Source organism: Simochromis diagramma, unplaced genomic scaffold (genome assembly GCF_900408965.1).
Source record: "Simochromis diagramma unplaced genomic scaffold, fSimDia1.1 OVJJ01000293.1, whole genome shotgun sequence".
NCBI lineage: Eukaryota > Metazoa > Chordata > Actinopteri > Cichliformes > Cichlidae > Simochromis > Simochromis diagramma.
In genome coordinates this window covers 26,508,554-26,531,522 of record NW_024386801.1, presented here as the reverse complement: position 1 = coordinate 26,531,522, position 22,969 = coordinate 26,508,554, and the positions used below count along the sequence as shown (strand labels likewise).

Genomic DNA, 22,969 nt, shown 5'->3' with positions numbered 1-22,969 from the left:
ATATATATATATTTTTTTATTTTTTAAATGTATTTATTTATTCACTTTCTATGTGTATCTGCTCTTCTGGGTTTCCTTTTAACAGTGAGTGCAGCTATTTCATAAAGTTTTAAGCAGCAGATATGTTTGTAAAATAGCAAGAAATAAAAGAAGGAAACCAACAGAAGCCATGCGTCATATCTGGAGACAATAACCAGGGTTAGACCATGTCTGACACCTCAATCATTTTATTGTGTAACAACACGGCAGCAAAGGACATTTTTATTTGTCCCGGGAATAAATCACTACTGTAAATCACAGGACTCAGATCAAGAGACGGTTACTCCCCAGAACCAGAACAAGTGCTGCGATCATGGTGGACGATAAATTTCATCACCAGAATGATGAGACAGAAACACAGAAGAGCCATTTGTAAAGGAGGAGGCAGGAGAGAAGGTACAGTGTTAACAGGCTGCAAGAAATAATTATCAAAGTCACATCTTTCCTATCAGTTATTATCCCATATCAACAAAAGATATGATACAATTACAGAGAAGTGTCCAGGTTCACCTGACCATCCACCTTTCTGACTGAAGATCGTTCTGCTGCAGCAGGATCTTCATCAACGCCACAAACACTTAATGCCAACGCTATTTAAAGGGCCAGTTCTGTGTTTTTAGAGTTTCAGCTCACTCATATTAATGTTATAACTACTGCTTCATAAAAATGTGACTAAAAATCCCCCAAGATCATGTCATGGTTTCTTATTGTTTTCCACATTCCAGGCAGCCTCATCAATCTTTCAAAGTCAATCCTCAAGCGTTACCAGAAACTGGCAGTAGGACTGGGAGTTGAGCTTGACTCCATCCTCAACCCGAAAAGGCCCCACAAGCTCATCTTTGATGATACCAGCCCAAACCAGTACTCCACCTCCACCTTGCTGGCGTCTGAGTGGGACTGGAGCTCTCTGCCCTTTACCAATCCAGCCACGGGCCCATCCATCTGGCCCATCAAGACTCACTCTCATTTCATCAGTCCATAAAACCTTAGAAAAACCAGTCTTGAGATATTTCTTGGCCCAGTCTTGACGTTTCAGCTTGTGTGTCTTGTTCAGTGGTGGTCGTCTTTCAGCCTTTCTTACCTTGGCCATGTCTCTGAGTATTGCACACCTTGTGCTTTTGGGCACTCCAGTGATGTTGCAGCTCTGAAATATGGCCAAACTGGTGGCAAGTGGCATCTTGGCAGCTGCACGCTTGACTTTTCTCAGTTCATGGGCAGTTATTTTGCGCCTTGGTTTTTCCACACGCTTCTTGCGACCCTGTTGACTATTTTGAATGAAACGCTTGATTGTTCGATGATCACGCTTCAGAAGCTTTGCAATTTTGAGACTGCTGCATCCCTCTGCAAGATATCTCACTATTTTTGACTTTTCTGAGCCTGTCAAGTCCTTCTTTTGACCCATTTTGCCAAAGGAAAGGACGTCGCCTAATAATTATGCACACCTGATATAGGGTGTTGATCAGTGGCGGCTGGCCCATAGGGGGCGCTCGGGCTCCGCCCCCCCAAATGTGGAGGAGTAAAAATATATATTTTTAAAAAATTCATCAATGATAGTTTTACTATGTGTGTGCCCATATACAGCCAGGCGTATTTTAACATTTTCACCAGCTGACTCATTAAAGTTCAACCAACAAACGGTGTTTTTCTTCTTCTGGGGCGCTCGTCAAAGCGCCCTTGATATGCAGCGAAATAGCCTATCATTAAATGGTTGCCAGGGGAAAATAATAAATATTTGACCTATCAGCGTCGCTGAATTAAATGGTTTGGGGGCGCTTAAAATTGCGCCCCTGCAGAAAACGCGCGAAGATTTGCTGTTCTAGAATTTTACCTCAGTCAGTAGCCTAAGTGAGCTATAAGGTCAGAGAGAGACGATGGCAGCGGTATTGTTAACGGTTGAGGCACAGCCTCCCCCAAATTCGGTTAGATCGCTTCTAACCTACCCTTTTGCCAGAAGGACAATGGCAGAAAAACTGCAAGTTAAAGAGTTGGGACCTGACAAGCCCGAAATTCAACTAACCCAGGCAACGAAGGAGAAGTCAAAAGCATACAACAGGACTTTTTGTCGGAGTTGGTTCCAGCGCAAGTCGTGGCTGACAGGCTGTGCATATTGATTTATATGATGCAGCCGGCTTTATATTGTTGCTTGATTACACCACACAACATTGGATTGATGTAGCCTAAGTAATGAGTAAGTGGACACATTCATTTTTGCTTAAAGGCTACTGGATGCTAATTTCTTTCGCTTTCTACCTGTAACTTATGTAGCTAGAGGAAAGCTTTCTGTTGTGTGTTGCCATCTAGTGGGCATGAGGTATCACTGTATGAGTTAATCACCTAGCAACAAATTAAAATTGTGTTGTTTGATGTACTCATTAAATGGGTCATTTTAGTCGATATCATAAAAATTGCCCCCCCTGAGATTTTTTTCAGGAGCCGCCACTGGTGTTGATGTCATTAGACCACACCCCTTCTCATTATAGAGATGCACATCACCTAATATGCTTAATTGGTAGTAGGCTTTCGAGCCTATACAGCTTGGAGTAAGACAACATGCATGAAGAGGATGATGTGGACAAAATACTCATTTGCCTAATAATTCTGCACTCCCTGTACAGCCCATTTACCATTTACAATATTATAATGTTGCAAGCAATCACAACTATATTCTCTTTAACTTTGAGGAATCTATTCTCAACACCACCTTATCCCATAGTCCAGCCAATCACGCGATTCACATTTGAATATACACAGCTAATCAGCGTCGTTGACAGGCTATGACAGCGTCCTTATGTGCCAACGCCGGTGTTTTAGCTAGCAAAGCGGCTGATGTGGAGTGAAGCCACGTTAATGACAATGTGTACAACTATTGGAGATGTGAGCAGGACAGACGGAACAATTGACGGAAAAAGTGTGGACTTTATACCAGTTTTTAAATTGTGTTGATAGGCCACGTAAAACCAGAGTTATGATAAAAATATCTGCAATGTTTGGTTCTTCCTGAATACTGTCGTTGTTTATATTTACTGCGGGGAGAAACGGTAAAAACGGCGTTTTATACGGAAAACGCTCGAAAGCCTGTGAGCAAAAACAAAACCAAAAAACCCCGCCCTTTCCTATTGGTTGAAAAATGTACCATGTCGACCAATCAAAACATGGTATTTAGTTGTTTAGGGAGGGGGAAGTTTTAGGAGTGACGGCGGTGTTTTGAGATGTGAGAGATTTGCGACGTTTAGTGCTAATCTTGTGTAGTTAGTGTGTAGTGTAGTCAATAGTTTTGTTGTGTGTGTCAGAACAATGAGGCGACTGCTGAATGTTACAGGAGTGATACATCTCCTGTTGTCAGGCCTGCAGGTATCAGGCTGTTGATCTCCTTTATCTCATAGAAATTATTTTTTGCAGTGGCACAAATAATTTCTGTGGCATCAAATTTGATGCAGAACAGCTGATTGTTCTGTAAATAGTTTGAAATGTTTATTTAAAAAACGCCTTGGCTGCATTTTTAGGTAAACAGCTGCAAAAAACTTTGTTGTTTACAAAACTCAGTAACTTTTTTGAAGAAGTAACTATATAATTAATTGCCCAGCACTGGTCATTATATACTGTATTCTGCACACAGAGAGTTACAGGACTCTCTCTCAGACCACAGACTCATAATACAAGTCAGAGCTTTATAAAAATAATAATAATAAAAAGTTGTGTTTTCAAAATTGGAGTTCAAGTTATTTTTACTTCCAATAGTGTTAACATCCTACACAGGTCATGAACAAGATTTTTTTTTTTTTAATCTTCATTGTAAGTGGGCTAAAGCAGTTAATTAAAAGTAGTCTAACATAAATGTAAAGGCTGTAATTTGATTATTGTAATAAACCATGTAACTTGGATGGATTCGATGCTGGCGTGACCACAGTGCACACGTCTGCTGTTGCTCACAGTGGTCCAAGAGACCGCTCAGGGAGTTTGTCTGTTCGCTCAGACACGTGAAAAATTAGAGGGAACATTCCTCTTCATGTTCTTCTGAAAGCTGCTGATGCTGATCATCCCCGCTTCCATTCAAGTATTCATCAGAGAAAGTTCTCATCACTCTGCTATACCGAGAGTTCAAGAAATGAAATAAAGTTTAAATAAAGAACAAATAAACAAGAAAGAAGAAATTAAAAAAAAAAAAGTTAATAATACTGAGGAAAAAACAGACCATGAAAAAAATAACTTTAAATAAATAAATGATTCAAGCTTTAAAGCTTGAAGTTGATACATTTTAAATCACATTTAATTCATAATTCATAAAGAAATTTATTTTTAATTTCTACATTTTGTTGAGTTTAGGGAAATGTGTGAGCCACATGATGAAAACAGACGTTAATAAAAACATGAATAAAAGCAACAAAGTGCTGATAATTAATCAGCCGTTCAAACACATCTGGAGTCTTTTTTTTGTCTGTGTCAGCTGCTGTTATTCAACTTCTATAAAGTTAAAAAAGTGAAATTATGAATTACATAATTATTTAACATAAATTAGACATTTCGTTTTTTAATCTTAATTAATTATATCAGATTAATTAATTTTTAAACATTTAATTAGAATTATCCTTCAAATAAAAAATGCATTTTTGTCTTTTTAATTAACAGACCAACAAACACATTTAAATCCACAGAATCAGGACAGCAGAGCTACAGGAACTGTATCATAAATGTTTTAAAGCAGGGGTGTCAAACTCAAATACACACTGGGCCAAAATTCAAAACTGGAACAAAGTCGCGGGCTAACATTAATATTTATTGAAAAAAAAAATCTTCCTCTAGATATAAGAATGAATCTTTTCTTATGGACTCAAACAAGTTTTGCTGAAAAACTGAATATGGAACAAGCAAAGCTTAATACTAAACAATATATATATTAACTGTATAATACCAGTAGGCCAGCTCTAATAGTAATTTGGTATGGCTATCACTTTAAAACATAGGTGTCAAACTCTGGCCGGCGGGCCAAATTTGGCCCACAGCCTAATTACATTTGGCCCGCGGGCCAGAGTTTGACACCTATGTTTTAAAGTGATACATCATATGAACAGGATCAGCTGCCTCAGTATAACTACACAGAGCTGAACCAGCAATAAATCATATACTGTGTGTGTGTGTGTGTTTGTGTGTGTAGCTAATTAAGACATCCTTACCTCTGTGCTGATGCATTTTGCAGCTTTCATATGTAAATCAGGCCCATTGTTATTTAAATGTAATCATTTCTTCTTCGGTATTGTTCGCTGATCGTTAACGTGGAGGAAATGGAGCAATTATTCCCACAGCTGGTGGAGTTTAGGTGTAAATTACAGATGCGTGCGCTTCTTCTGGTTTCTGCGTGAATAAAACTTAAACTAACGAAAGCTTTCACAGTTCCCCCAAGCTAGACAGAGCAGGTTAAAGACATGAGCACATCCATGTACAGCGGAGGTCCCATAATGGCCTTAAACAAGCAGCACTGATTGATTTGAAAGGTTCAGGATCAAAGCCAAAGCCACTGCACCTCGTTCACACGCTTCACCTGATTTCAACTTTTAGCTGCAGAGTCCAGAACACAACTCAACACAGCACTGCACATATACACAGTATGTATACACTGTATATATATATATACTGTACATACAAGTTGCACAGGGACAATACTCATATTTTTTTTCAGGATCACTGCCAACAAAATCTCTTCTGACCAATTGAGATCACAGAAACAAACTGCTATAACTTAACATGACATCGCACATAAATGTTTAAATATTACATGCAGTAAACAAATTTGCACTATTAGTCAAAATCATGTGACCACCAATCAAATTTTTGTGTTCAGTCACTTTAATATTTATGTCTATTCACAGCAGATTTTGTCCTGTTTTGCTCTGTTTCTGACTTCATTTAAATTCTTCCACACCGAGAATAATTACTCTTATTATTCCAGCTCATATAGTGCTGATAAAAGACCCCTCCCCCCAACACACACACATGTCCAGCACAAACCGACTCTAAACTGGAAGTGATTGGGAAGCAGATGATGGATTTCTGTATGTTTTATAATTTATTCCCTGAACAGTAAACTCCATTTCATTTTCATCAGCTTCTGACTGAATCCACAGAGAGTTAGAAGCCTTAGAACACAGCGTGTTCAGCTGTGATTGACTGCCGTGATTAACATTTCACCTTTGTCACAGCACAGCTCGGTCTATTTTCAGGTCATGTGGTGCTGCGTTCAGGGTCCTTATCAGAGAGCAGAGAGCTGCTCTCTCTGCTCTTGAACCCCAGCGTTCAGTAGGTTGAGTTCTGAACAAATATTTACATGATACTGTGCCAGAACAGCAGCAGGTTGTTTCCTAACGAGGCTGGAAGGCCACCATTCGTGCTGACATCATTTCATGCTGCAGCTGCTGGAACACAAAGTATCTCTGCAGGGACGTCCTGCTGCTGTCTGAGGTGCTCTGCAAAGACTGTATTTGTGTTTTATGTGATGTTTGCAAAGATGCATAAAGAACAGAATTAATAAAGTTCCTTTTTCAGCTGCGGACCTCATTCAGAGCCACGCTGCAGACACCTCAGAAATCTATAAGAGTTTAATCTCATGCTTCAGGTGTTTTAGGTTAACGTGTACAGAGGGGAGAGTTTAAGACTGATCCTGATTTTTTGAGCACTTTACTTTCGGTGTTAAATGTAGTTTAGGCTCAGTTTCGTTTTCCTGTATTTGCTCAATTAAGTTTTTTTTAACATGAAGGGTTTAATTCAATTTTTTACTAATTTTGGTCTTTGTGATTATTAGAATATGAAGATTATTTATCAGAGTTAAGAAATAAAACAGGCATTAATTCAGTTTAATTCAGTGTTATTTATATTGCCCTAATTCAATATAGGGCAATATAATATAAATATATGCTTTATATTATAACATAAAGATATCTTCTATATCTTCTTCTGATGGAATTAATTTAATAATAATAATCTGATAACTTTATCAACAACAACAACAACGCAAAAGGTTTAGTTTGTAAAAACAAAGAAATTTACAGTCAAAGACGCCAAAAGTGACAATAGTTAATATTTAAAACCTTTAAATATGTGAAAATCATCACTAAAGCTGCAAGAGCAGAGCAAGGGAAGGTGGAGGAGTTTAAATAGATGGGGTCAACCATTCAAAACAACAGGTGGTGTCTGAGAGTGGAGGCAGGGTGGAGTGGGTGGAGACTAGGGTCACGGGTGATTTGTGCGAGAGTGAAAGGGACGGTTTTGTAAAGTCATAAACTTCACCAGGAACTGTCTTCTCAGATAATCAATCAGCTGTTTAGATTTAAAAAATTAACAATAAGTAAAGATTATAATCTCAGAGCGGATGTGGGGATGTTTTCAGTTCTCCTGTTTAATCACACCACCAGTGCAAACTCCACACACCTCACTGACAGCACTGAGGTGTAACCTGCGCCTGTGTGTGTGCCAGCTGTGCTTCATGTGCTAAGGTGAAGCACCAAAATAACACAAAATAACCTGGGATCGTGTCCCGAATCAGAGCTGCTGTTTACAAAGCTGTCAGCTGTTCAGCATCATGGGGGGGGGGGTTGTAGTTTCCTACAAAACACAAAGCACTGTTACACGGACACAAAGTGAGCTCATGTTAGAAGAAAATCAATATGAAAATGTCACGTGTGTTCATGTTTTTAGAAGAATTACAGAAAAAACATTCAGTGTGTCTGTGCTCGGGTGTAAAGGTTCAGCTGCACATGCAGCCCACAAGTGCTGCAGCAATGACCCCAAGACCCCCACTCATCCTAAACCCACAGATGCAAACAGAGGCAAAGAGACCCACAGACATTGCAGACACAGTTTGCTGTTACATGTCTCCAGCTGTCTCTTACAGATGTTATTATTTTTTTTATTCTTTATTTTTTTTATTCTTTATTTCAGATATATACCACAAGCCAATATATAAACATATGTATACTTGCATTTACATGTACAAATACAAATATATATATGTGTGTGTATGTATACATGCACTCATGTATGTAGTCAGGTTAAAACAAAACAAAAATATATAGGCAGAATCTAAATGACATGAAATGTTATACATGTTCACACATGTTTTGGCCCAGTGAAGACTTGAGTCTCTCCTCTTTTTTGTAAGCAGGTTTTGCGTCTCACTTTAGTTTCTTCTCACATAAATATACAAATTTTATTGCTCATTTTTAAATTTTACACCAAAGAAAATCTGAAAAAACAAACATGCACATATTGAAAACTTAAGAGTTTAAACTAAAGTTTTAAGTAGAACTACTTCACAGGCTTTAAGAGAAAACTGTTAAAATCACAAAAATATGAGCCTGAACTCTGTAAAACAGCTGCATCATATTTGATCCAGTTTGAGTTTTTTAGAGTTCTACGTCATAAGTTTACTTCCTCCCGAAAAATAGGTAGTAGTAATAATAATAATAATAATAATAATAATAATAATAATAATAATAATAATAATAATAAATAAGTTTCACAATAAATAAATTGGAAAACAATGTCGGATGTAGCAAATGTGATATAAATTATAAAACATACATGCAAATTAATATATTTTCAATGTATTTATTTATTCCAGGCGTTTTTTAAAGGTATTTTTGTGAAGTTTTACCTTTACAGGGTTAATATTCATGCTTCCAGGTAGTAAGCGGATGATGTTTGATTTAATCTACATTTAATTTACTAAAACAGCACGAGGCGCTAAACTGGGCCCTACGAACCACGATAAATAACTCAGATTACGGCTTTCTGTCAATCTTCACACGGAGAGACGGCTCTGACAGCAGGGCGCCACGCCGCCGACCACTCCGTCAGCGCGCTCTCTGATTGGCTGCGGACGCGTGTCCACGTGAAAGCGGCGTGGCCGTTTGAAGGCACAAGAAGAAGAAAAGCGGCTCACCGGTTTTAGTGTGAGCCGAGAGTTAGCGCCCGAGCAGAGGGCTGCTGCTGCGGAGTCCTTAGAGATCTAGGACAGAGACCCGGAACCAGGACCAGACCGAGGACCAGGGCACAGCGCGGTGACGGCACAACGGAACCGGACAGACCGCAAATGGTTCTCGGCAGCAGCTCCAGGTAAGACCGTGGTGCTGAACGCTGATGGTACTGAAGTTCTGGTGTGAACACTAGAGTCCGGAGCCTTAGAGGCCCGGTTAGGTTCTGATGACGTCATAAATGAAGCCTTTAAGAGGCTCTGGAGCCATCGTGCAGTTACACTGTGAAGTAAAAGTTCAGATACAGCGAGTTTGTGTGTCTGCAGTTCTTTTTCATGATTGAGGTTAACAGTGTACTGCTTTGAACCAAACTCTGAGTTTAAAGTATTAATATTAATGGTTTTCAGTGTTTAAAGACGTAAGACTGCAGTTTATTTATCTTCTTTAACTCTTTAGAACAAAACTCAGACTGTTCGGTTCTTTCTTCGTTCTTTTAATTTCTTCCTGTTTGCATTAACCTGCCGGTTCTCTCGTCAAACATCGATACGTACTCAGGTGTGTGTGTGACGTAGCGTGGGCCGCAGAAAGCTGTGGTTTTACAAACGTTTTCACGCTTTTGGTAAGTGAATGAATGAAACCCACGGACATGGCGGAAGGTGACCACAACGTGGTGACTTGGAGGGGGTGTGACGTGTGGCACCATTTATCGTGCAAGACACGGAAGTGTGACGAAACTTCCGCTACACCTGAAGGTGAAGCGTCAGAGTGAGTGTGCTGCTGGTGTTGACCTGAAGAGCTTGCTCGCAGGTAAATGTGTCTGTGGTGTGGAGCTCCTGCTGCTCAGGTGTTTTCACTGAAGTCCGTTTCACCTGATGAGAGGGGGCACCGCGAACGCAACTGTGTTAGTGTAGGTTTTATGTTGGCGTTTTACTAGGTACACCTGTCCAGTCTCAACGAGTTAAATACAACACGAAGAGACTGTTAAGGATTTATTTTTCGAAATTTAAAATATTTTCAAGTATTTTTGGCAATTCAGCCATGTTTATCTCAAACTCATAATTGAAGTTGATATTAGAGCAGGGTGATATGACCAAAAATATTTATCATGATAAACATTTGAAAATTTGCGATAACGATATAACTGACGATATAATTGACACTAGACAAAATACTTTACAACTCCACAACTTTAGTGCAAAAAAAACCCCCCATCAATGTATTTTCATTTAAACAAGCTGCTGTTTTTTATGTGTATTGAAGTTATATAAAAATTAACAGTGCAAATGCAAATTCCTTGCTGACAGTTTAACCAAAATGCATTTCCAGTGGAAATTGGCTGACAGATCCTCAGTATAACCATGTATAATATCCACAAAACTTAAAAAGAGGTTATACGCACAGTACGTATCACTCCACGAGGCTCCTGCCTACGATAGCAGTAATGCTCCGACAATCCATCAAGCGGTGCGGGTTTGTAGCTTAGCAAATTCGTACTCATTTTGCGGTCAGTAAACACAACCAGAATCCAAACATAAGGCACACGGGATTATAAGGGGCACTGTCGATTTTCAGAAAAATCAAAGGATTGATTTTAAGTGTGCCGTATTTTCCAAAAAACACGGTAATAACGACGGCCCCAAGCATGCTCTACCAAAATAGTGCTTTGTTGTGTGTCTGACGGACGAAAGCTAAACCAGTTCCACACCACTGAGGTTGCAGCATTTTTACAAACCAATTTTGGTTCATCCGTTTCATTCAACGATCCGCTTTCGCCCTTCTCGTTCTCCGCCGTGCTTTTTCCGCCATGTGCATATGAAAACAAAGGCACTGCGCATGCGCCTTTTACCCATATTCTATCGCAATATTTCATTTTCTTATCGTTGCCCAGCATTATACCGGTATTACCATAAACGGTATAATATTGCCCAGCCCTAGTTGATATTAAATATTGTCATTCATTGTTTCTTGTGTTGTCCTTCTGTGTACATAGACTAGGGTGTCAGAATATTAGAAACACCTCAATAGTCTGTTAATATGCATCACATTCACAGTGTGATGGTTTACTAACAGTCGGTGACAAACACTAGTGTTACATTCGTTCACATCAGCCGATTATTCTCATGGCTAACTGATGTTGCTGTTTAACCGTCATGCTTGGAGGTTTAAAGGACACTCGTAATTAAAGTGCTTCTGTGCTGCAGTCAGATTTAGAGGTAAGCAGATTGGAGGAAGCTAAAGTTTTCCTCCTGATGGATAACGTTTGTTTCACTGATGCTCAGTTTTTTTTTTCTTCTTTTACCTTAAGCTGATGCGCTGTGCTACTTGAAAATAAATTCTAATGCTGCTTTTGCATTTCTGTATTTTGAAAATATATCATGCTGTGATTCCATATCTCATCATCTGAAGTCTGCTCAGACTCTAAATGTTTTCCCATTAATGAAGGTCGCCAGCACAGACACCTGTGTACAGGTCACCACCTGGATGACTGGCTGTATCTGACCCCAGACTCTAAGTCAGTCACTTGGTCAAAGGTTGTTTCCTGTGTGTTTTAAAGACTTTAACAATGAGATGGTTTAGGTCACAGCTCCTGATTGAGGTGTCTGTCTGTGTGAGAAGGATCAGAATCCCAGTGTTGTCCTGACGTGGATTAACGAGGGTCAGATTTACTGCAGGGGCTCAGGCAGACGAGCGCCACCTTTGTCTTCACTGACCTGATTAACTGTTTGTGCAGATAAGATATGCTGGATATTTGCAGTCTTCACGGCTGTTGTCACTGTTTGCTCTGCTTCAGATGTTGTCAGACAGAAAATTTACTGGATGTGATATCAGAGACTCAAGAGAGACTCTGCTCCCCTCTTCCCAATATGGGCATAATTCATGACCGATATGAGGATTGTTGCTGTTATCTGTAGTTTACACCTGTTTCGTGTTTAGCCTGAAATTTTGACAATTTCACTTCTTTTTTTTCTTTTTTTTCTTCTTTTTTTTCTTTAAAAGATATAAAGATAGATAGATAGATATACATACATACACACACACACACATACACACATACACACACACACACACACATCAGTAAGTATGGCTTTTGAGTTTGAATCTTTACAGCATCGTCAGGTCAAATTTAGGAGCTTAGAACTGGTGTTTTTTACTGCATCTTAATTATAATTTTAAAAAAGGGCTATTATCAGTTTGCAGTAAAATGTGGTCAAGTTGGAAATTACATGCACTACAACAATACAGTGATGAAATAACACATAGGAAACTCACATTAAAGACTTGTATTCAGAGCCTCAGGTACAGAACACACTGACACAGTTGCTGCAGGACTTAAACCACTAAAGGAGCTTTTATACAGAAATCTAACCACTTACAGCAACGTGGGTCACCTGTTCCACAAAGATGCATGACATACATTACCATACAATTACAGGTAAAATGTGGTGAAATCTGTGGTGGTCTCACCATGACACACTCTGTTCAATCTGCATATAAATGATTTGTACTCATTGATTTTCTTTATGTTCACTTTTGTTACAAAAAAATGATCATAAAGTTTAAACTTAAACTTTTAAAATGTACTTTTTGAATATGATACAGACGGAAGACATTCTTGTTGTGCTGAGAACTTTGTACTGTGACTTAATCACATCATTTACTGTAAATGATGGACTTGCACTGTTTTTCAGTTTGTCCATATGACTTAATTTGGATATTTGTCACCTGTAATAAAGTGAGAGTTTGTAATGTGGAGTGAGCAGCAGAAATTAAACCACTTATATTTCCATAGAAGAATCCAGGTTTATCTGCATTGACTGATCCTGTTGCTCTGTAACTAACGTCCTGGTGTTACAAAGAGCAGACAGTTTGAGTCAGCTCTCAGTGTAATGATAAATATTAAAATGGAGTAAGATTATTTTAACGATGTATTTTAACAGAAGCGCTCTTTCCTGTGTTTCAGTGTTCTGTGCGTGCTTCCTCCAGAGCCCACCATGCCGATCGACATGACCCTGCCCCTGTACCTCTCCAAAGAGGACTTTTCCTACAGGAAGCCTCGGAAAACCTGTAAACCTGCTCTGAGGTTCCAGCACTCGCACCTCCTCGATCAGTCCGAGCTCCAGGATGACAGATCCATTAGCAAAAACGGGACCAAAACCAAAAAGCGTGTAACTTTTGCCGACCACAAAGGCCTGGCTCTGACCCGGGTGAAGATGTTCTCTCCATTCAGTGACCCCATCGACATTCCCATGAACATCCAGGAGCAGCTGAGCTCAGCTCTGTCACTCAAAGCTGAGGATGACCAGCTGGTGTTGGGCTTCGCTCAGCCTGCTTCAGACTACCTGCTGTTCCGTCAGCGCTTGGAGGAGAACCTCGTCTGCCTCGAGCACTGCCTGTTGAAAGAGAAGGCGTTCGCGGGAACCGTCAAAGTCAGGAACGTGTCTTTCGAGAAGTCAGTGAAGGTGCGTGTGACCTTTGACTCGTGGAAAAGCCACACGGATGTGGACTGTGTGTACATGAAGGACTCCTATCCCAGCCTGCACCACGACACCTTCTCCTTCGAAGTGTCTGTGTCCGGCGAGCTGAAGCCGCATGAGCGCATCGAGTTTGCCGTCTGCTACCAGGTGGATGGCTGCGAGCACTGGGACAGCAACCAAGGCAACAACTATAGCATCACGTGGTCCTCGATGAGGAGGGGCCATCAGCAGGCCTGGAGCAGGCCCTCCTGTGACTATGGGGTTCACTTCGACCGATATGGCAGCCCCACGTGTTCACACGGGATCTTCCCTGATTGGCCGGGCTATGCCGGATATGAGAACATCGGCCCGTACTACTGAGCATGCTTGCTCTGTTTTTAAAGCACGCACTGCCATGCTGCACATACATGCAGAGTCACTTTTACAAACATGCATCCGTTAATGCCAATGCTGAATCACATTAGATTCACATCAGTGCTACAGGAGGGGGAGGGGGGAGGAAGTCTTCCAAGAGTGGATCTTTTGGGGGGGGGGGCTTTGTGGTTGAAGTGATTCTTGTCTTTAAAACATGAACTTTAGAAATGCTTCAAAAATAGAAACTGTTCAGAAATTGCCAGAGAAAATTTGTGTTTGGGTGTTCTTCAGTTTTCTTACAATCTTCATCATGAAGTTATCTGCTTCACTAATCAAAAATTAAAAAAAAATAGGAAAAGGAAACAAAAAACTGAAGCAACTGAAACAAGTTTAAAGATGAAAACTAGCAGCTGCTTAACTTTAGGATGACTCAGATTTCCTGGGGGGGTAAATCTCAAGTGATGTGAGGGAGCATGTTTGAGGTCAGGTGGGTGGGGTCTCAGCTGCTCCTTCTGGCAAGTTGGATGATTTAAAAGAATGATTTGTGAAAGGATGACCTGCCTGCAGATAATCATCAGTTTTATTTCTCACTGAATTAAGTCTTAATGACAGATTTTTGTCTGGGTGACAGAAATGAGCTGCTTTTAGAAGCTGACAGTCGGTGGGTGGTCTGACTGTGGGGTGGATGGCTGCAGCTTTAATGTTTCTGCTTTCTTTCACAGTAATGCAAAGATTTGCACATTAGTTTGTAGGAAAATGCTTCTGACATCAGTCACTGATTAATTTAGCGTCTGCTCAGAGCAGCTGGTAAGGAAAACATAATTTATTTTTTTAAGAAAGGTGACCTGGAAAATGTGATTTTTACCACCTGTGCTGTGATGAGTGGTGTTCATGGATTAGTTCTCAAACTCTGTTTAAGCTACATGTTCATTTAGATGTGTGTAAGTGTGTGCATCGATTTCCTGTTTTTAAAAAAGTATTTTTGTATGCGCCGCTCAGTGTTGGAGGGAATCGTGTGTCTGAAGTGAAGAGTGTGTGTGTTAACGAGGGTTTTAAGGAAAGCCGGTGAATAAAGTTGAATGTTTAAAGTTGGTGTAATGTGACGGTGAAATGTTTTCTGTGGCAACAGCCTGCTGTCTTACCCCTGAGTGACAGAACAATAAAATGTGGATGGTTTTTAGCTGGAGTCTGGTTTATGTTTGCACACACACACCTTTCCAAAGAGCTGATGACCTGCAGCTAAAGACATTCAGTCCGATCTGAACAAAGAATCAGTGAAACGTGAACAAAGTCTCACCTGGATTTTATATTTAAAAAAACAAACAAAATGCTTGTCAGCCTGCGATATCTATAAAGCAGTGTTCAGCATCATGACCTAACAGGATGTTCAACGTCACGGGCGGGGAACCCCAGGCCTCAAGGACCGGTGTCCTGCAGGTTGTAGATATCACCCTTTCTTCAAAATTTTTTAAACATGGGACATGGAAGCTTCTCTACATAGATGTCACATTTGCATCATTTTCATGATGTACACAATGAAACCTCTGAAAGAGACACTTCTGTTTTGCGAGCTTTCAGGTTAAGCTCTCACAGGTGTAAACAGCCATTCACACATTCTTGATGAAAGGTTATAACATCTGTGCAGGCCAGTCTCACCTCCTAGCACGTCTTGAAAGACCTCCTGGCAATTATTTTAACTTTACCACAAAATACGTTTTAATAAAGCACTCAGGTGTAGGGTGGATACAGACAAGGAAAAGAAAATACAGGGTGGGCCATTTATATGGATACACTGTAATAAAATGGGAATGGCTGGTGATATTAAAGTCCTGTTTGTGGCACATTAGTATATGTGAGGGGGCAAACTCCTCAAGATGGGTGGTGACCATGGTGGCCATTTAGAAGTCGGCTATCTTGGATACAACTTTTGTTTTTTCAATAGGAAGAGGGCCATGTGACACATCGAACTTATTGATAATGTCACAAGAAAAACAATGGTGTGCTTGGTTTCAACATAACTTTATTCTTTCATGAGTTATGTACAGGTTTCTCTGTTCACAGCCATTGACATGTCGAAGAGGTTAACACGTGAGGAGCGGATCGAAATTGTGTTGATATCTGGTGAACGCGGTAACCGGGTCATTGCAGCAGATTTGAATGCAATACACCCTACGAGACCACACATCTCCCATGCTACAGTCAGCAAACTGCTTGCTAAGTTTCAGTGTTGGATTTGCCAAAATGTGGACGCATGAAAACTGTCACTAATGAAGAAACATCAGTGGCTGTCCTAGCTTCATTCAGCAAGAGCCCACAGCGTAGCACTCGCCGCATGTCACTGGAGAGTGGCATTAGTTGAACATCCCTTCTGCGGATATTAGCTACTCTCAAATGACACCCTTACAAACTCCAGCTACTGCAGCATCTCAACGAGGATGACCCAGATTGGCGCACAAAATTTGCAGAATGGGCAAAACAAAAATGGGAACAGGACCCTCAGTTCACGCAGAAGATTTTGTTCAGTGATGAGGCAAACTTTTATGTGAATGGTGAAGTTAACAAACAAGACCACCGCTATTGGTCTGACACTAACCCACATTGGATGGATCCCTCCAAGACTGTTGGAACAACAAAAGCGATGGTTTGGTGTGGTATATGGGGTACAACGATAGTGGGTCCATTCTTCATCAATGGAAACATCAAGGCCACTGGATATTTGAAATTGCTACATGATGATGTGTTTCCCTCTTTATGCACTGAAGCTGGCACGTTCCCTGAGTTTTTCCAGCAAGATGGTGCACCACCACATTATGGGTGCCAGGTCCGAGCATTCCTAGATGAACAGTTTTCTGGAAAGTGGATTGGTCATCGTGGGCCAGTTGAATGGCCCCCAAGGTCTCCCGATCTGACCCCCTTAGACTTTTCTCTTTGAGGTCATCTGAAGGCAATTGTCTATGGTGTGAAGATACGAGATGTGCAGCACCTGAAACTACGGATACTGGATGCCTGTGCTGGCATTTCTCCTGCGGTGTTGCTATCAGTGTGTGAAGTGGGAGAGGAGGGTTCCATTGACAATCCAACACAATGGGCAGCACATTGAACACATTTTATAAGTGGTCAGAAACTTGTAAATAACTCATGAAAGAATAAAGTTACGTTGAAACCAAGCACACCATTGTTTTTCTTGTGACATTACCAATAAGTTTGATGTGTCACATGGCCCTCTTCCTATTGAAAAAACAAAAGTTGTATCCAAGATGGCCGACTTCTAAATGGCCACCATGGTCACCACCCATCTTGAGGAGTTTGCCCCCTCACATATACTAATGTGCCACAAACAGGACTTTAATATCACCAACCATTCCCATGTTATTACGGTGTATCCATATAAATGGCCCACCCTGTAGTTTCTGTAATCAGCTGATTTTTGGATGTCATGTGATTGGCATGTGGACAACCTTTAACCCGTCTGCTTGTACCATCCTCTCGTTATCGTGGCCCTGCAGCGTCCTTCAACTGGCCCTGCTGTGTTTGTTCTGCAGGTTCACTTACGTAACCACACTGACCCAGGATCATAGCCAGCAGCTGCTCTTTGCATCTGCCACAAACATGCAAACTTTATCATGAGAGTCCTCTGAGGGGAACAACAAAGCTCTTAATAAGGGGTCATCCATCTTTCCCACAATCATCTTCTAGTCCTCCACTAAAACCACCTGCAGTCGTTTCCATTGCTTAAAACTAAAAATCAAGAGGCTATAGTGTAAAGCACAAGTGTAAGGTTTACACCACAGGATAAGATTCATTCGTTTCACCTGGTACTCAAAACTGTGGAGCAAACAGGTGTTATGTTACTGGTTCAGAATAACTGTTGTTGTTTTATGCATGTTTGCACTTCAGTCATTCACACATTACGAGACATGAACAAGAACAAACCTTCATTCAGTCATCAAGTCAGTAATTAAATCAGCAGATGTAAAAACGGTGACGTGCTTTCTGAGCCTCTAATGGGACCAAAATGTACAACTTCATGTTTGATCCAATAAGACTCAAAATAAGCATCTCAGAGAATAAATTCACCAGGAGAGGGTTTACTGACTTCACAGTGAGCAGCAGGATCATGTTTTCATGGGCTTTTGTACAATAAGGCTTCTTTAGAAAACCGGAGGAGTCGTCCCCTGCTGGACTTTACAATGAATAGCAGTCTAAGGCTTCAGTTTTCACTGACTAATAAAGCTACTTCCTTCTTTTATTAAATCTTTTATTAGTTAAATTAAAATATTACAATCAAGTAAAATGTTCCTGAGTGAAGACTGAAAGCATTTATCTGCTGTCTAACCAACGATGTGTTAGAATAAAAACCTTAGAAGGTTTAAAAATGAAATGAGTGTTTCAGTGTTGGGCTTTTTTCAAGTGGACTATGAACCTGCAGCTCAGATTAGACCATCTCATTTAAGGAGGAGCATGTTCAGCTGAACTTTGAGCTGTCCCACCTTCAAGAAGGCGGAGCGGACCTTGGGCCGGATTCATATCACGTCTTTACACGTAAGTGTGAATGAAGCAAACACAAACAGGTAAAACGATCGGCTTCACTTAAATATTCCAGCACAGAGCCGGGAACAAACCTTCATCCAGAACCAGCAGAGCATCCTGAAAGTGTCTTTACTCAAATACTACATGTAAGTACAAACTCGGAAGAACTGTAGCTTACTTTAGTCATTCAGTTTTATTCCATTTAATCTTCAGCAGATTTACAGAGTCACATGCTGCCAAAAGTCTGCAGACTACTGACATTTATTTTCACAATTTATTTCTTACAGCTTTTGTTGCATTTGGATCCATTAAGGCTGAGTCAGCATGGTGCCCTCTCAGCAGTCATGTGTATATTCACTGCTGTATTAAAAAAGATGTGCACACGCTGAATTAGCTGGATGGATTTGAGAATGGATTCAGTAGATTTGGTTAGGAAGGTTTCTGACTTAGTAAAGTGACTCTGAAGTGTGTGTTTGAATCCTCTAAATACTAAAAGAAGGTTGCCTGGAGAAGTCAAAGCTCAGAGTGGGAGTTCTGGGTTTTGCAGCAGGGGGCGCTGTTGCTCTGTTTGTGTGCAGCATTGAAGGCGCTGCTGTCGTTTCTTTAAGACAGCGGTCCCCAACCCCCGGACAGGTACCGGTCCGTGAGTCGTTTGGTACCGGGCCGCGAGAGTTGAGGCTCAGGTGTGAAATGTATGGTTTTCAGGGTTTTTATCGGTTTTCAGCGTTATTTTGTTGTCGTTTTTATCGTTAACTCGGTTTTCCTGGGTCTTTTCACGTGTGTTATGAATAAATCTTCTTTTTTTTCGGTACCGGTACTAGTTTTATTTTGTTGTATTTATCCGCGACACCTTAAAGGCCGGTCCATGAAAATATTGTCGGGCATAAACCGGTCCGTGGCCATATCAGACCATATCAATCAGCACATTTCCTTTGTTAGAAAATAATAACACATTATTTATTCTATTTTTTGTTTTAAATCTTCTTTAATTAAAAAAAGGAACACTAATATCATCACCTGCTGCACCATTAAAAGTGATGAATATGACTGCAACAATAATAGTTTTGACACTTGTTTCTCATAGAGCCCTGATCGATGTCAGCAGACTGCAACACAGTGGAAAACATTCACTTCAAAGGACTTTCAGAAAATGGAATCAAGAGTGAGGAAGAGTGGATGGAGCAGAGAACTTCCTCCTACGTTTTCAAACCTTTTAAAGACACTTCCTGACTCTGCATCTTCGTTCATCAAAACGTTTAAAAGGATGTTGATGATAAAAATAATAAAATAAGAAATGAATAAAATGAAAACAGACAGGGTGAATGAAAAGAAGGATGGTTTTGAATCTGTTATCGTGCAAAGATCTAAAGACTGAAAACAGGGCGCTGAGCATTAACCTGGAGTCTGTGGGCTCTGTGTCAGGATCACAGTTTCGTGCTTCACTTTGAGCTGCTGGAGCTGTTGGAGAGTTTAAACAAAGTGGATCAGTCAGACTGTCCACGTGTTCACCTGCAAAGAGATCTCAGTCTTTTTTTCTTTTTTTTTAAGCAGGGTTACTTATATCACTGTGCACATGAAAGCACACACATAAAAACCCAAAATGATTTGAAGTGCTGTGAAGAGCAGGCCAAAAAAAGCTAGCTATATAACCTTAACCACGAAGAAATGCTGGCCAATCAAAAGCCTTCAAACAATGACTTCAAAAAAAGTTTCTGATCATCTTCACGTTGGCTGAATTTCTGCTTTCAGCGATTTAAAACGCATTTACGTCAATGATGTGACGCGTGAAACTGTCCGAGTTCAGGGCTGCATCCTTTGAAGGAACTGGCCTACTCAAAGATTCTTCATTATGCTAACATCTGTTCTACTGGATATTTTTAGTGACATAAAAACCCAGTACTTATATTTAGAAGTTTATTTTTGGACCGCTTAGACTGTCTGCCATTTCCCCCCAAAACATTCTTCAGCCTTCGATTCGCAATGAATCCTGTGATAGGGTGGGCCACAAAGGATACGCCAGACCCCTCCTTCAAATCTGGGGAAAAGGAGGACGCATTTGTGGGCCGCATTTGGAGCAGCCTTCAAATTTTGGACAGCCTTTGCTGTTGTCAGGTCATGAAAATGTCATTCTTTAAAACAATGATTCAAAAAAATAAAACCTGCATAATTCTAAACAGGAGTATTTATTATATGACGGTATCAATTCAATTCAATTTTATTTATATATAGCGCCAAATCACAACAACAGTCGCCTCAAGGCGCTTTATATTGTACAGTATCAGGTATGATTGACATGTTCAGCAGAAACTAAGAAAGAAAAATGTTCAGATTATTAAAGACTAACTGTGAACAGCGAACCTCAGCAAAAATAACATGAATGAGGTTTTCAGCTGTTTGGTAACTCAGTTTATACATGAAATAATAATGTGAGAAAAAAGCTGCTGTTTTTGTGGTGATGACCTCACAGCTTTTCAGGTTTTCGAAGCGCTGAATAAACAAACTCAAATCCCGAATGTCTCACGGACTTCACGGTCATGACGTTTGTTTTACACGTTGTTAAACAAAAAAGCTGCCATTCGTTTTTTTCGTTTTTTTTTTTTTTTTTTAAATTTCAATTAACTCAATAATAAAGACTTCAATAAAAGACTCGATGTGTTTTCGTTTTAACGCCCCCATCTGGGTTAATTATGACCAATCACATCCGCCCATTTCATACTGACAGATATCTAATCAACCTGAGTAAACACATTCCTCAGCAGAGGATGAAACTTTTTTTTAGCTTTACTCTTTATAATAATAATAATAATAATATTAATTTATTACTGCTACAGTCTGAGGGTGTGCTTACACTGACGTCAGAGAGAGTAAAACTGAGAACAGTTAGAAATAAATCTCATGTATATGAGGATGTGTTTATTTTGATTCCTGTGCGTGAATGAGCAGGAATAATCCTTCAGTTTCTGCCCATATAGCAGAAAAAACCCCTCAAAACTCAAACTCAAACTTTCTGCATGTTTTTTATGTTTGAAACCACGGACATGTGACCACTGTCCATAGGCACACGGTCATGTGACCATCGTGTTTTGAACCACACTTCTGAGCTGTGTTTCGAAACGTCCGCCCTTCGGAAGTTCTGCTGAGTGTTGAAACGTCAGTGTCGACCATCTTATTCTCAGTTAACCAAAAAACAGAGAAAAAGCTGCGATTACCTAAAACACCTGTGTACCTGTGCAGGAGCCTCACTGGGTTTATCCTGATGCAGGGCGCCTGCTGCTGTGATGGACATTAACTGAACTGTAAGTGAAACGTCCTGTCTCTAGCTTGGATCTGAACACTAAATCTTTAATTCATATGTATTAAACTACATTTTCTATGATAGCCGGGCAGAGCTGTGGCAGTGTGGAAGTGAAATCATTAATATGAAACATCAAATCAAAATTCAAACTGAAACTTCGCTGCAAAGCATTTTGTTTCTTTTGAAGTGAAGCAGCATTAAGAAATCCTCACATCCTGTTGCAGAGGACAGAGTGAAAGAGCAGCTCAGGGTGAAGGTGATGAAGTAGGAACATAATGACTGAAACTTAAGTAATCTCATAAAGTGATTGTAGTCCACCGTGTGTGACAGGTATAAACCTGTGCTGGACATAAGAACTCACACAGAGAAGTGTGCAGACAAGTTTCAAGGGGACAATGCAAAGCAAATGTAGCCTATGTTTTACCCGATGGGGTACAATGTTGCTGTTGACGTGTTGCTGCTGTTCCTGCTGCTGATAGTGCTGGAAGGCAGGGCTGTGTTGATTTGAGACTGTAGACTGTAAAAAGTCCACAGGAGAAATGGTCGCTGATTAAACAAGTGTTATGAAATAATAATAAAATGCAAAAATTGGTGACAGCGCTTGGAACCATAAGGCAACAAAACTGTGAGAAATAAACTAGGCTCCTCCTGTGAATCACCCTTTGCCTCTCTTCCTCCATCTCCTCATCTCAGCTATCACTCTCCACTCGCTGTGAATCTGAGAAAAAGGCACAATTTGCTATTGCATCCATCTATTATTTAATTATCCACACTTAAAAACTCTTCCACTTAATCCACAAGAAAGTATTGATAGAAAATGTTGTAGAACCAAAACATTGCAATTGTGTTTATTATTGTTTTTTATACTGGAATAACTCTGCAATGCAAAAACTATTACATATGTTATTGCTACCTGTGCTCTTTTTATTCCAGCTGGTGAGGGATCCACTGCCTTTAGCAGCCTCACACAGCTGCTAAACATGTCCTCTAAGGACAAGTCTGGACACATTGTCCTTACAGTACATATGTGGACAATGTTATATCATGAGTAATAATAAAAACAACAAATCTATATACATAAAACAAAAGTAATACATAAAAGTATTTATGATGATTCAATTTGTTTGACTATCCACTCTGTGCAGGCAGAAAGCTTATTAAATGTTTAAATTGTAGAGATACAGTATTGTTGCTGCTGTAAAATAAGCATATTGTCCTATTTGAAATATAAATCTAATATAATCTGTTTCTTAATGTATTTTCTTTAAAATACAGTGTTTAAATAATAAATAAATCCATAATTATGTGGATAT

The 22,969-nt window shown here is 40.0% G+C and overlaps 2 protein-coding genes across 4 annotated transcripts in view; both read left to right on the top strand.

Moving 5' to 3' along the window:
• The window catches only part of LOC120730432 (deleted in malignant brain tumors 1 protein-like), a 390,545-nt gene that overhangs the window by 62,674 nt on the left and 304,902 nt on the right, over positions 1 to 22,969 (top strand). The gene's annotated exons all lie outside the window — the stretch shown is intronic.
• On the top strand, positions 8,887 to 15,011 carry ppp1r3b (protein phosphatase 1, regulatory subunit 3B). Of its 3 annotated transcripts, none has more exons than XM_040026849.1 (2): positions 8,887 to 9,144; positions 12,964 to 15,011. In XM_040026849.1, the coding sequence occupies exons 1-2, from the start codon at positions 9,122 to 9,124 to the stop codon at positions 13,835 to 13,837; spliced, it is 897 nt and encodes a 298-aa protein (XP_039882783.1). In that variant the 5' UTR covers positions 8,887 to 9,121; the 3' UTR covers positions 13,838 to 15,011. The 3 variants fall into 3 exon arrangements, with proteins under 3 accessions (XP_039882783.1, XP_039882784.1, XP_039882785.1); XM_040026850.1 differs by lacking the exon at positions 8,887 to 9,144 and adding an exon at positions 9,151 to 9,809; XM_040026851.1 differs by lacking the exon at positions 8,887 to 9,144 and adding an exon at positions 12,087 to 12,435.

Coding starts and splice junctions, on each gene's coding strand:
- ppp1r3b (XM_040026849.1), top strand. CDS start 9,122: ATGGTTCTCGGCAGCAGCTCCAG. Junction 9,145..12,963: donor GTTCTCGGCAGCAGCTCCAG/GTAAGACCGTGG, acceptor CCTGTGTTTCAG/TGTTCTGTGCGTGCTTCCTC.